This window comes from Puntigrus tetrazona, chromosome 22, assembly GCF_018831695.1.
Source record: "Puntigrus tetrazona isolate hp1 chromosome 22, ASM1883169v1, whole genome shotgun sequence".
Taxonomy (NCBI): domain Eukaryota; kingdom Metazoa; phylum Chordata; class Actinopteri; order Cypriniformes; family Cyprinidae; genus Puntigrus; species Puntigrus tetrazona.
Genome location: NC_056720.1, coordinates 13,416,317 through 13,430,921, shown reverse-complemented (window position 1 = coordinate 13,430,921; position 14,605 = coordinate 13,416,317). Strand labels below are relative to the sequence as shown.

General features: G+C 37.3%; 1 protein-coding gene across 1 annotated transcript; it reads left to right on the top strand.

Annotated features, from left to right (window-relative positions):
• The first annotated feature begins 9,352 nt into the window (after positions 1-9,352).
• Positions 9,353-13,295, top strand: si:dkeyp-34c12.1 (uncharacterized protein LOC570187 homolog). The gene is made up of 8 exons (XM_043222368.1): positions 9,353-9,741; positions 10,677-10,782; positions 10,935-11,056; positions 11,194-11,292; positions 11,406-11,602; positions 11,807-11,870; positions 11,958-12,020; positions 12,514-13,295. The coding sequence occupies exons 1-8, from the start codon at positions 9,505-9,507 to the stop codon at positions 12,967-12,969; spliced, it is 1,344 nt and encodes a 447-aa protein (XP_043078303.1). The 5' UTR covers positions 9,353-9,504; the 3' UTR covers positions 12,970-13,295.
• The last annotated feature ends 1,310 nt before the right edge of the window (positions 13,296-14,605 follow it).

Below are 14,605 nucleotides of genomic sequence, written 5' to 3'. Positions count from 1 at the left end.
ACCCCATCATGAACAGCAGGTGCTGAGGTGCAAAATGTTCCTTCTTTTCACACTTGATTGTAACTTGATGGAATTCAATTGTACAACTTCTCTTTTTCTATTTCAATGCATATTCTAACATAATGTGCAGCCTGTTATTCATAAAAAAAATCTCTTGTGATAGCTGTAGAAATGTGCATGAAATAAGCGTTACGCAGATATGTATTCACAAATTCATTTTCTGCACTTTCTCACTATTTCTCAGCAGAGCATTTTTAAGGTCTGTTTTTACTACCGCTGCCTAAACAAAGTTCAGTTTTGATATCCAGATATCCGTATAGAGCAGCATGGCACACTTACGCATGGCCTCTCAAATGGAGAACGCATTTCCAGGCTGCACATTTCTAAAACCAGTGTGTCCACCCCCTCTTCTGTCTCTTGTATTGATTGGTTAATGGCATTATTTGTGGAGTGTGCCTCTCTGGACGTTAGCCCTTTTTGGCCCCCTCGCTGTATTTGTGTGTGTGTGTGTGTGTGTGTGTGTTTTTGGTCAATAGAAGGCCATTGAGGCCTGACCGATGGTCATCCTTCAGCGTTATTTGCTTTCACACCAAAGGTCAGGGGGGTCATAAGAAGTCAGAGGGTAATAAGTTTAACCCTGATAGGGCCAAGGTCACTCATAGCGTGACTCCAACGAAACCTAATCAATACTCCCCTCACACCATCCTCTTCCTCATATTCTGGGCAGGTCTATTTCCTTATTCTTAAAAAGTAATAAACAAGCACCAAGTGGAGAACTAAAGGCGTTATAAATGTTCCTTGAAATACCTTGTTAATGTTTTATTTTAAGTACTATGCCTTTTGTTTCAAGTCAAATGTTTTGCAAAGGCTTGTTACAAAAAAATGGTTTTAAAGCAATTCAAAGATGTTCGTGTCGTCTTAGGTGCAGCGAGCCAATTGTTGGAGGCAGCGCAGGGCAACACCCACCCGACAGATTTGTGAACCTTCTGGAAATTATTCACTCTGCGCTTCTGCACCTGCACATCTCATTCTTAAGCCTCATTTTTATATAAGTATTCTGATAATACTTTTATAAAATATAATATCAGTGTTAAAATTTCATATCCAAAAAAGACACATCAGTAGAAATTCTTAAGATGCACTGCGGTTCGCTGTGGATTTTGACTTTACAAGTCCTGAGAGAAAGACAGCTGGTGTTTGTCCACCATACCAATGCGATACAGACCAACTAAATGTTTAAACATGAACGAAAGTACGAAAAATGGTAGTGTGGGAAGGTCACCGGCTGGGCCACTGAATACGATAAGAGCCTCCATCTTCACTGAGTCAGCCATTTTACTACAGTACTAATCATCTTCTGGTCACCCAGCCTACATATGCTGATAGTAACCCTGGTGTTTTTCATTTTCATTTTTTTTAATGAAGTGTACACTCAATTTTTCCAAGTTACGTTAAATTTCTTAATCTACAATAATTTACGAATACGCTGTTCTCTATATATGAAAACCGAAAGGCGTGTACATGCAGTGTGATTGGAAATGCAGCTGTAAATCTCATTTAAAATTCATAGTTTTTGCGCGATAAAAAAATGGTAATGCCAAAATGCTACGGTAGTACATGCAACCTTCCCACAAACTATTTATGCCGATTATTGTTTGAATACTGTACGTCAAGAATTCAATTCGGTTTGCTCACAAAATTTTGAAAAGACAACATATGCGATGAACTGAATACCATGTCAATCTTATTTTTACGTGTTTCGATAAATGCTGTCAGGATCGTTTTTTTACTGGGCAAATAAACGATTCGATTCTTTTAAGGTTAGAAAGTTTTTCTAATTGTTTGTTTACATAAGCGAAGTATCCTTTGATCTGGTAGCCTTGAAGCCAGATTGACTAAATATACAATACTAGACTTTACCAAAAAAGACAAAAACCCTCCAAAACACAGACATAACTAGTAAGCGAATTCACGAGAATCATTCGATCGGTTCGTAGTGTTAAAAACAGGTTGACGAATTTACAGCCAACACACACCCCCCTCAAAATTTTTTTTACAAAAATTAAATACGAATTCTAAAAAAACAATAGTGTACTTTACACGCTAACATGCACGTGGTATGTGCACACTATGCTGTCAAAACAGATGCGTTATCTCATTAACTCCTTATGGATCACTGAGGGAAACTTTGGAAGATCTGTATTATAATACAGGCTATGTGGGATACGCTTCTGGAGACATAACCCTACTGAACAGTGTCACCCCTTTTACCAGGCCAGACACACTCAGTGCTCTTTAACACGCACATACTACATTCCTCCTGTCCCGCCGGACAGAACAAGGGGAAAGAGGGAAAAGGGAAGTGTTTTTTCATATCTTTCCATCTCAATAAATTCTGATGATCACAGCTCTATCAAGAAAACCAAGCAATGGTTAAACAGGAAGAAGTGACCTGCAGGGTGGAACGCCTATCAGGCAGGCTGGAGATAGATCAATGAAGGGGGGCCATTGGAAGAAGGAGAGCCGTGTGCTGCTGTACAGTCAGAGAGATAGGGTGGGATTTCACAGGCTAGCAGCACATGCTCTCACCACACTGAGAGCTGAAAGACGTATAGTACACATGTGTGTTTGCAGTAGAAGGCCACGGCGTCTTGGGACTGTCGTTTTTGAGGAAAAGGCAAGGTAAGACGCCTTTTCAGATAATATCCTGAAATGATCCCACTGTTGCACATGTATGTTCAGATAGGGCTTGAATTATAGATTTCGAAATCGAAAAGTGCTACGCAAAAATTCTTTAGAGCATGCTTTGCAATGTTACTCAAACTGTACGTTTTGCAGATATGCTTTGCTTTGTTTTTTTTTCGTTTTTTTTTTTTTCAGCAAAAAAATTATGCTTTGTCACCATGGGCCCCTGGCCCATATGGCACCGCCAGTAATTCAGTTGATTGCAGTAATGCATTCATTGATTGATCACTGAAGCCACAACTGTACAAACACATTTGCTCACTTCAGAATAAAATATAAACGAACATGTTTTTTGTGAAATAACAAAAACAATAATAATAATAATAATAATAATATTCAACGACTACTACTAATATATTTTAATATTATATTGCTAAATGTTAATATTTTATTATTTTCAAATATTAAACTAAAAATTAAATTAATTCATTCTGCCCACAGCGTGCTATAGGTTATATTTTATTTTCTAAAAATGTATTATTTGTTATTAAATATAGTTCTGTGAATACATTAAAATGCACATTTATTTGTGTAAATTAGACTGTAATACACGTTTCGGCTGCGAGACATGGTGTGTAAATGTACAGATACGTATTACTGTGTGCAATGCACACAATATAGGTTATGTGTTAAATGTTGGAACATTTGTTTGATACTAGAATGGTTAAATTTAGGTAAGGGCTCGTTCACGAAAGGCTTCTTTTGTCCGTAAGCTATCACTAATTAAAGTTGACTATTGCTCTAATTACGAAAACGTCCAAGACGTCCAGGGTACCGGAGTAGGAAAACTTCAGAGAACACAATATAGCAGTCCTCATTAATGAGACAAGTGCAACACCACGGATCCTTCTGTCAAGGACTGGTCATATTGTCTTTTTTTGTTTTCAATTTTCTACCAGACAATATGATGACAGAGGGGGGTCCCAGGCCACATCCACCGCCAGAGAAGCTGTTCCACTTTTTCAATTGTTTTTTTTCCCCTCTCGCCCTCTGCCCCTGGTGGGAAAGTATTTAGGACTTTAGGTCTGTGACAAATAAAAATGTCATCCCTGCTCAAGTCTGCTGTGATTGTTTGTGGGCAAACCGGTGCTCGGAGGTCTCGAGATGTTGCCTTACAGTGAGAGGAGATGCTGGGAATGGCTCCGTCCTCTTCACACGCCACCTACGGTCAAGCCCAAGTTCTGGAACACCGCTGGCCTTTCCTTAACAATACCACTCGCCAAGCAGGGGGTCCCCTCGAACCCGGAGCTCAAACGAATTCACAGAGAAACACTATTGTACAGTAAAAAGCCCTTTCAATACCACCGCCAACTGACACATCTCATCTCAGTTTAAAGGGGGAGGAAAGCGGCAGGAAAAAAGTGACACAAAAACAAGTAACAATTAAAAAAATAAAAATGGGACTGCGTTGATTTGGCATAGTGAAAAAAAGAATTAAAAAAATGTATTTTTTTTTAAACTGAAACAACTGCGTTTTCGTAAAACGTCGATAATCAAAAAAAACATTTGCCACTAGAGAGTTAATGGGAGGGGCACGTTTTTGTTTTGAAACGACCTATTTCGAAATACATCGTGATACAAGCTAATGGTTAAGGCTGAACCTGTTATGTTTTTTAGCGCTCTTTTAATATTTTATAAAAAAAGAGTCATTTTCACACCTATTTGAAATCTTTTTTGTCAGAAAACATTCACGGAGCACAAAGCAGATCGACAAAAAAAAAACCTTAGGCGGCATTTGTAACTCACCGATGTAGCAGGCGTTTAGCTTATCAGTTAAACATAAAAACTACAAAAATCATCTCGCTTTTTGCTAACATAATTATTAGCCAAGGGCAAATGCCGTTCCATCCTTTAACCCTTTCATTTCCGGCATTGTTGAGCGAGTTTTCCCCAGTGAAACATAAATATACTAAAACAAATTAACAAAAAACAAATTTATGCGCTTAATAAAAATTCCCTGCAACTATACTTTTGATATACTAAACCAGTGTACTTGATGTCTGTTAAATTGGATCAACTAATTTTGTACTTAATGCTCTTTAATTTCGCAGAAGCAGTACTGAAGTCCAGCTAAAGAAATACTGAAGTGTATTTGATTGCGTGTGGAACTATTGCAAGCTTACTTCATGTACACTTAAAAGATTATACTTTCAATTCAAAGATTATACGATCGTCGTTAACACTGATGTTAAAACACATTTTAGGCTTAATATTACGAAATAGTAGTAGCGCTACAAGTAAAGTTTAATGATCATTTTTATATCACCAAGTCTCAACCAATATGTAAGCATGTTAACAGATATGAACTATATACTTAGTATAAAAGAAATATATTTAAAATGTGTTGCTTTTTTACTGGGATTGACTGAGCGAACTTTGCAACAACAACACACTTGCCATATCAGATTTCTTTGTGTGTATATATATATATACATTATATATATATATATACATATATATTATTTAATTAATTGAGTATTTGTGTTGAACAGCACGAATCAGGCAATGCACTTTCTTAAAAGATAGATGGAGATTTTTATTAATTTATTTCAATATCTTAAAAACTACAGTAAAATGATACTGATTTTTAATCTACAACCCTAGTTTGTATTCATTGTGGGGCGTGTTGAATTAAAACTATAAACCGCATCATACCGAAGTGCTTTTACGTTTTCCTTTCCCATTTCTTTGGTGGGTATCAGGTGTTCGTCAGTAAACCACTTTCTCAGCAATAGTCGAAATGGTCAGTATACAACTCCCACAAAAGCTAAGCCCCCTCATGCTTTGTAAAAGGTCTGCTAGTTTGGGAAGAACTGGCCTTTGATCTGGCCTACACGACTTAGTCTAGCAAACACACAACGGCTACTCTCTCTCTCCCTCCCTCTTTCCCTCTCGCTCACTCCTTTCTTCCGTCTTTCTCAATTTGTTGCAGTGTTCAGGGGTGTCAAAGGACCCGAGCTGTGACTCTAAAGAAGAGACGGCGAGTGGGACATACACATCGGACGCTCTGACAATGCCGGCTCAGGTTCCTGTGAGTTTGCCATGGCGACCAGTGGGCCCTGACAGCAGCGGGGATCGCGGTCTTGCAGAGGAAGGGTGTGTATGTGTGTGTGTGTAGTTAAGGGGGCTTGGGGTTATTGGGGGACACACGCCAGATGCCTTGGGGAGACGCCCTTCAGCTCACCAGCTGGGAGAGGCTAAACTGCCCCTCACGCGACGGTTTTTGGCCTTAACGGATTAGCGTGTTTGTTTACGGCACACTCCGGCTATCATACACTCACCAACACAAAAACAACAATAATATAAAATAACACTTTTCAGCCGGTTTTGTTACAGGATAAATTTGACAGTAGATATGACGCGGTGACACAAAAAAACATTAAAAATGTTCTTAAAGTTATCACTCGAATCGAAATGGTTCTTGAAGTATTTTATTATAAATTAAATAAAACTATTAATAAATACCTCTTATTACATTCTTAATAGTAAGACTTTCACAGTGATGCGATATTAAGTAAAATTAAAAAAAAAAAAACCTTTAGGTTCCCCGAAGAACCTTTTAGCAAAATTTGCTTGCTTTTCTTTTTTTTTTTTTACTTAAAGAACATTTTAAAAATCCAAAGATTGATAGATTCCATGGACTGTTAAGGTTCCTTATGGATCAATAGATGCCAAAAAATCCCCAAATTAAATTAAATTAATTTATTTATTGTTGTAAGGGAGAAACAGTAATTCCGACCACCTGTAATTCATACGAGATTGCAAACGACGATGATCTAATTGGTTCCCGATGGACAAAATCAACATTTTCTTTCTCATTTGAGAAACCTTTTTTGGGGGGTTTGTGTCAACGACTTACATTTTATGCTGACTTTAAAATCAAACATTGACATTCGTCAACATTAGCCTAGACAATAACGACACGAACTGAACAAGAATTTGATGAATTCGATAGTTTCACGCTCTCAACATTTAATAATTCATGCTTAATGTAACACAGCCTGTGCAAACGATTCTCATCCTCAGACTATATTTAATATATTCTACGATGTTTTTATTTTACCTTGAAAGATTTCATCAATGGTTTTTGAAAATTGAGGGCAATTCATGCAAACTGTCCATTTTAGCATCCCTACCGAAATAATGCTAAGTTTGACTTTTAACTCTATTTAAATGTTATCAATTATTGTGAATATTAGAATATTAGAAATTCTGTCCACTTATATTCAGTCTCTTTCTTACAATCTTCGGCAAGTTCCAGTCCAATCAGCAAATGATGGATATCAAGTTCCCCCAACCCTGTATTTTCTAGTTTATTAAACGTGACGGCGCACAAAAAGGAAGAAAAGATCTGTTCCTGTACTTCTGAGACTTTAACATAAAAAAGATATGCAAAGCCCTTTTCTTCTCCTTCCCAAAAAAATACGGCATTTTGCATTTAGCGTTGTTTTGTTTTGTTTTGTTTCTGCCACGTTTGATAAGAATTGACCTGCGACCCACTTTTGGGTCGCAATCCACCATTTGAAAACCACCGATAATGCTCGGTTTAAACCCGACCTCTTTGTTACCGACCGGCATCGCAACAAAGACGCAATGGACCGACTGGGTAATCTCTGCAGGCAACTGTGATGTGATTACAGTCTCACATTGACCTGTAGGGGTTGAGTAGTCTGTTTACACCCCAAACAGAAAACTACTATCAGCCATCAGCCAAATATGCCTTTTATCTCAATACCGCATCTGCACTGTTCTCAATGCTAAAATGTGAATATGCTGTTTACACGAGAGCGATGCATCTTATACAGTAGAGAAGGGGCTGAAGAAGTTTGCAAAATGCATTTACCACCTCTGGGACGCAAACATCTGCGCGCCCCCTGCTGGAGGACTGGGTTTTGGCATAATCTCAGCTGGCAACTGTGAGTAGTGTCACCCCTCTCACGGGCGCTGCTGGGGTTCTGTCGCACACAGCGCTCGCACACCGTGACCGAATGACACTGGTCTCCACCGGACAGAAGAGAGCAACCTGTGGAAGAGAAGCCAAAGTGTAACAGATTCGCTCTGGAATCCGTGGCGAGGCTGAAACGCCCCTTTTTGAAGTGTTTGTTTTTCCATTTATAATACTATTAGTTCACCAATCCTTAACTACAATCCAGCCCTTCACCTGTGAGAACTTTCTGATGTTGGTGATACTGCATCAGGAACTGATTGGATGATATCTAGGAGCCATCAGTTCTTGATGCACTCCCTTCAGCATCGAAAGAAGCACCCGTGAGCCTTTTTAACTTTTACAATCCAGTACATGGACGTCAGTATTAAAGTGTGAGATGATACTGTATTCGTTTTGAACGGTTTATATAGATATTAAAGATGTAGAATGTAATTACCTGTCCGCTAGCGGCAACAAACAGAATTTATAGGCCTAATCAGTTTGTTTGAGCGACCAGATATGGTAATATTTCTGTATTGTTGCTGTGGTTATCTATCTTATTATACAGTTAAATACATCATTTGTACATTGTTTCGTGCTTTACTTTTTCATAAAGTGTTTTCTGACGTTTTCAATAAAGTTTTACTTTACATTTGTTCTGAATATAAATGACTTCTGCTCTTCATATGACACAAAACCTTTAACTTCAACTAAGAGAAACAGTCAAACAAAAAATTATTCACACTCCAGATATAATTGTTTATATTTTTCACTAGTGAGTACAGGAAACTGCAGTGTATTATAAGTGAGAATGGCAAAATACAGAAAAATATGACATATTATAGCCACCCAAACAGTTCTTCATACAGTGCACTACCAGTAAAATTGATTTTTTTTAAAATTTGGGGCTATAAATTAACTCTTTGACTTGAGCATGCTTTGCTAGTGTTTCTTCAATTGCTAATGCGACCTTTTTACATCACAAACTAAATAAAAATTTAGCATTGCTTAGTGACTGGTTGACCCGAAAGTGGTATGGTCCAGTTGTGTACTTAAATGTAACCGCTGATAGCTATTTAACCTAATTCATTACTACATAGCTTTCTATCAAAGTTACCTGACGTTATTATTTGTTCTGACACAGTTTAACTCCTTATCCTATTCATATTTTATTACCATTACCAATAAATTGTGATAATGTGAGAAACGTTGAACGTGTCAGGATAAATTTTGGGTTGACTTCTACTATTCTTCTTCTACTATTTTTATACAAGGCCTACAAATAGCCCCACAATGTATTCTAACTCTCACAGCAAGCCACAATTAAAATAGAGGATACAATATCTATAAATACTGTATCTAAAATAATTTTTATGCCATTTTGCCAGGCTATTTGGATCGGCATTTTACATTTCAAGAGTGGCCAGTCAGTTTTTACCTGAGAAATGGTACAGCTCCCTCTGCCGGTTCATTTCCTTCACCGAAACAGTCTGAGCTGTTTAAAGAAACATTACAATTCAGAACTGTTATATTGAGCATGGAAGGTATATGTAACACAGAGAAAATACATTTTATAATAGCGAAAAGATGCACTGCATCTGTCACGAGTTTAACAACTTCAATGAGCGCTACAAGTAGCTTATACTGCTGTTTATTATCCTAGTGGCCACCAAATGCCATTACAACTGATCAAGCACATGGAGTGACTCCGCTTCACCTCGATTGAGGCCACTTTTAAAATTGTTTGCAGCTTGAGAGCGACAAGATTGTAGCACTATCCTTAAAAAATATATTTTGAACAACCGAAGAGTTAAAAATCACCGGCAGCTCATATGAGCTCGAAGGGAAGCCGAAGTAAACGCACCAAAAATGTGCGAGATTTGGAGTCTGGTGATGCGCCTTCACTAACGCTATCAATAATCGACGAGCAGCCAAATATTATACCTGCCGGACGACAGTTAGAGAGGACACCTCCATCTAAAAGTGAAAGAGTAACAACAAGGCCCCCCAGCAAACCAGATGGTTCTCCAACATCAGAACAAGTGGTCAAAGATGAGCCATGCGGCCAGGTAAACAAACAAACAAACAAACAATGGTAGTATTTTAGCAGTGGGTGATTCGTGTCGTTAATATACAAATGCAAATGTGTGGAAAAGACAATTATTTTTGTTTATCCCTTTTTATCACGAGAATATTTTAGCCTGTCCAAATGTCCTGAATATTTTGGCCTCAAATGGATTGATAGGCTTAACCCATATGAGCAAAATTCTGTCATGAATGAACCTGAGGTAAAAAAAAGAAGAAGAAAAGAAATATTATGTCTAAATATTTGATATTAATTTAGTAATTTTAGTCATGATTAATCTACAAAATGAAAGTTTTGTTTGTAGTTGTGTGTACTGTATATATTTATGTGTGTGTGGTTTTTAAATAAAATGTGTGTGTATATATATATATATATATATATATATATATATATATATATATATATATATATATATAATGACACACATTACAGTATATATTTTTAAAGTATTTACGTATATAATTATATTTGTATAATTTATATTATAAATAATTTAATGTATTAACATTTTTTAAATCTATACATGCATATGTGTATATACAGAATAAATATACAAAGTACATACATGTTATATAAACAACTTTTATTTGGGATGCAATTCATTGCGATTAATCGTTGCCCAGCACTAAAAGTCATAATTATTCATGTTATTCAACGTTTCAATTTTTGGGGGTCTTGTTTAATTGTTAGGCTACAAATTTCTCACTTAATTTAAGAATTATTGAGTTTAATTATTAATCAAATAATCCACCAAATTCACTTAATTTATTAATTTGACACTCTCTAGAATTCCGTCTCTCTCTGGTCTTTCTAAAATGTAAACATATTAATTTTGCTTAGTTTTTTTAAAAATTTATTTGTCATATATTTAGTAATCACTTCACAAAAGTTCCTAATGAGCTCAAATCTGTTTCCAAGGAAATAACCAAAACCCTTAGCAATGGATCAAATGAAGTTCTCCTGCACCCTAAAGTTAAAGATGAGAGGAAGTCGGTCAGGGGGTCTAGTTCTACAGCTGCTTCAGGTGATTTCGTATGCTCACTGACATAAGCAATCATGTTCACACACCTCTCTATGTTCTTTTTTTTGTAAGTAATGGTACCACGCAACATATAATCACTGTTTCTTGTTCAGTATGATTTAATTGCTTTAATGGTCACTTTTATGACTATCCAGCAGCCCTTGGGAATCCCGATCCTGAAACCTTTATCCAGGGAATGCAGGGATACAAATGGACAGACACAGACCTGGAGTTTGTCTATCAATCCAAATGGAAAAAGCGAGTTCAACAGGCGCAGGTCAATGAATGCATATATAAATAGTGTTAAACAATCCCAGTTATTTCAAAGGGTGTCCAGTTATCGTCTCATAAAAATGTCATTAACATCATCTTGAGAATTAAATGGAACCATTTTCATGACAATTTGGTTTACAGCAAGAGTTAAGCGAATTGCAGAAATCTTTGAAGAGCATGCAACAAATGAGGGACATGGGTCTTGCTGCGCTCAACAAAATACAAACGGAGCTTTCTAAGGTAAGACGTGACACATTTATAATGCGTTTTGTCATTTGACATGCACCATTTTCATAATGTAATGCCTGTGAAACACCTGTCTGATCTCAGTCTTTGTGGCTCTGGTGTTTGAGGTCACGTCGTGTGAAAGTTTACAGCAGATTTCCATGGAAATACTTAGGAGGTCCCAGAGCTCTAGTCAGCTGGAAGGGCTTGATCTTAAAGCTCTCGTTGCCAAGCTAAAGGTTGCTGATGTGCTCTGCACTACTGCTGAGGAGAAGGCAGAGGTCAGCAAACTCAAGACAGAGCTGAAAAAAGCAGAAGTATCGAGGTATTAACCAGACGGCTCGCACAAAATGAAAGTTGGGCTTTTCTAGTGGTACTTACTCATGCGAAACCCAATAGCGTGATGCTAAAATGTTGCCATGTGGTTGCTAGGATGTTCTGGGTGGTTTCCAAGTCTTCTGTGTCCCGAGTTGTATGTCTGTAAAGCAGTGCATTTTTGTGATTTAATATACATGAATGTTTTTTGCAGAGGAAAGGAAGAGCAACTCATTAAGGACATTGACAGCTATAAGGAGAACATCAAGCAAATCAAGGTAACTGCTAGCAAGAGCACATCCTCTGTCTTTGTTGGAAATGTTTAAAAGTTTCACACCTAAGGCGATCCTTTTTTGTGTGGGAAGGTAAACGTAGATACAATGAAAGCAGAAATATCTGCTCTGGAATCCCAGCTGTCCGCTAAAGAGGTTAGTGGATCACTTTTGGTTATAGTTTGCTATGTTGCTGATGGGTTTTTTTTTCTTGAATTTCATGTATATTTATTTTAGGTTCAAGTGCATGTAAGAATTTGGAAACAAGCGTAGTAAGGCTGTTTCTAAAGCCTGCTGCGCCACCTGCTGTTCAGAATTAAGCTCAGGTTCGACTCGAGAAAGATTAGTGACGCATTCGGAAAATCTCAGAATCTTCGCGGTGCATCCATTTATTTTCCCAGCCCTACAGTGTAACTGTCAACCATAATTGATACTGTCGGAAACACTTGTGGAATATTATTGTCCAGCTAATAAACAATAAAAAACATTGAAAGTTTAAACTGTTTAACTAGTGGCAGCTTATAATAAACAAAACATTATCCCGTTTATGAGAACGGTAATATAGTTATCGATTTTGGTGTGAACAGTCCTTTAATTCAGGCCTACAGATTTTTTTGTCAATAAATATATTTTTTTCTTACTTGTGTAGGAGATGCCACAGTCAGATAAACCACGGCAAAAAGGCCACAGATTCACCCAACCCTCTACTGCTCCTAAATCCCCAAAACCCCATTCAGACCACAAACGTCCTACCTCCCCTCCTGCGGCAAAAACCTCCAAAGCTCCTCCTGCTTCAAAAACCTCCAAAGCTCCTCCTGCTCCAAAAACCTCCAAAGCTCCTCCTGCTTCAAAAACCTCCAAAGCTCCTCCTGCTCCAAAAACCTCCAAAGCTCCTCCTGCTCCAAAAACCTCCAAAGCTCCTCCTGCTCCAAAAACCTCCAAAGCTCCTCCTGCTCCAAAAACCTCCAAAGCTCCTTCTGTGCCAAAACCTCCTGCCACCCTAAAAGCCCAGACTGCCTCCAAAACTACCACCACCCCAGAAGCCCTGGAAGGTGATGTCAGTGGGCTTCGGCGCTCTAAAAGAATTGCTGGTAAAAAAAAATAGTGAAGAATCTGCTCAGAAATGCTCCTGATCAGTTCATTCTTCCAGTTCAGGACGTTGTCTTCATATGTTCTCAGTTTCATTTAGGACAGATCTCTTTTTGAAAAAGTTTTAATTTGCAAGGATGTAGTTTACAGTAGATTTTTAGACTTGGAGGGAGTAGTTTGGTACCCTCTAGTGGATATTTAGAGCATTAATGGAAACTCAATGGTGGAAATCAGATGCAATTCTGTCTAATAGTAAAACTACACATTAATGTAGTTTTTCCATTACTCCACGTTAAGAGTGTTTTTTTTTTTTTTCTTTGGAGATGAATAAACATTTTTTTCAACCGCTAATAAAACTATCTGGGTTGTGTGTTGTAGAAGAAACATCAGTGTTTTACAAAATACATGTAACTAATTCAGTTACTTGAGAAAATGTTAGGTTACATTTTCACACACATACAGATTTGATTGATTTCTTTCCCGATTCTTCATAAAATTCGCACCAATATTTCAGGGGTTTAGGACATGCTTATTTGATAACTGTTTTATTTCCCGTTTAGGTTGATTTAAGTATATGTGGCCCTCCCTGTGAAATTCAGGCTGAAGTCTCAAAATGCAATGAGATACATTTATCTTAAGTTTCAGTTTCGATCAAATGAATGTTCTTTAGCTTTTCAAAGATTACTTTTATAGAAAAAAGTCCTAAAAAAAATGAAAAAAAAGGGTTTTCATATAGAGGGTCAAATGCACTTTATTTTTCCCAAGGCGTTGTCAGTGCCAGTATTTCCTCTCACAGCTATGCAGAAACTATCATAGCTACTATTTCTTATGAATTTCAAAGTAAAAAAAGGTACTAAAGATTTTTGGGTGGTTGCATTAAAAATGAAATTATAATAATCTTGTAAAGAAGGATTTATAAAAAATCTGACAATAATCAGTGTTGAGTACTACTGTTAAATACTACGGTTAACCCTGCATGCTCTGAATGTATCAAAATAATAACAGTAGAAAAATGTATTATAAATGCACTCAAATCAATCAGTTACATCAATAAAGTAACTGAAATAGTTACTACTTGTTACATTTTAAATAACTAAATACCAAAGTATCCTTCCCAACACTGGTCATATTGCATACGACTCTCACCGATAAATTTCCATTCGGCAAGTCTCTAATTGCAAAAAACAGCTAGTACACATACTAGTTCACAGCGTTCGTACTGGTTTTTGGGGCACAGATACACTGGATTTTCCAGCAGGGGCCTGCCTTTGTCTACCACTATTGGTTTATCTACATAGTCGTCAGACAAAGAACCTTTTGGATCTGGAAAATGATAACATATTTCAATTAACAATGTTTTTTTAATATATATTTTCTGTTCTGTGTGGGTGCAGGGACATTGCTATGCAATCGCTAAAGCTTTCTTGTTGGTTGATGTTGGGCATGTCTTCGTTGATGGGATGTTCTAGGTTCTTCTGGTTGCCACTTGCCAGTGCATCGCTACGTGATTTAATTACTTGGATGGGTTCTGAGTGGGTTAGCATGTTACTGTTTGGTTGCTGCTATATTCTTTGTGGTTTCTTGGACTTTGCCAAATGATTGCCAAGTCTTTGTGATTCCTTTTGTTTTACGTGTAGTTACGTGTACAAGCC

What these genes read in the sequence shown, in the direction of transcription:
- si:dkeyp-34c12.1 (XM_043222368.1), top strand. Translation starts at nt 9,505, where the DNA reads ATGAGCTCGAAGGGAAGCCGAAGTAAACGCACCAAAAATGTGCGAGAT. An exon ending in AGCGAGTTCAACAGGCGCAG is followed by an intron (nt 11,057 to 11,193) that starts GTCAATGAATGC and finishes TTTGGTTTACAG; the next exon opens with CAAGAGTTAAGCGAATTGCA. An exon ending in AAAAAAGCAGAAGTATCGAG is followed by an intron (nt 11,603 to 11,806) that starts GTATTAACCAGA and finishes TGTTTTTTGCAG; the next exon opens with AGGAAAGGAAGAGCAACTCA.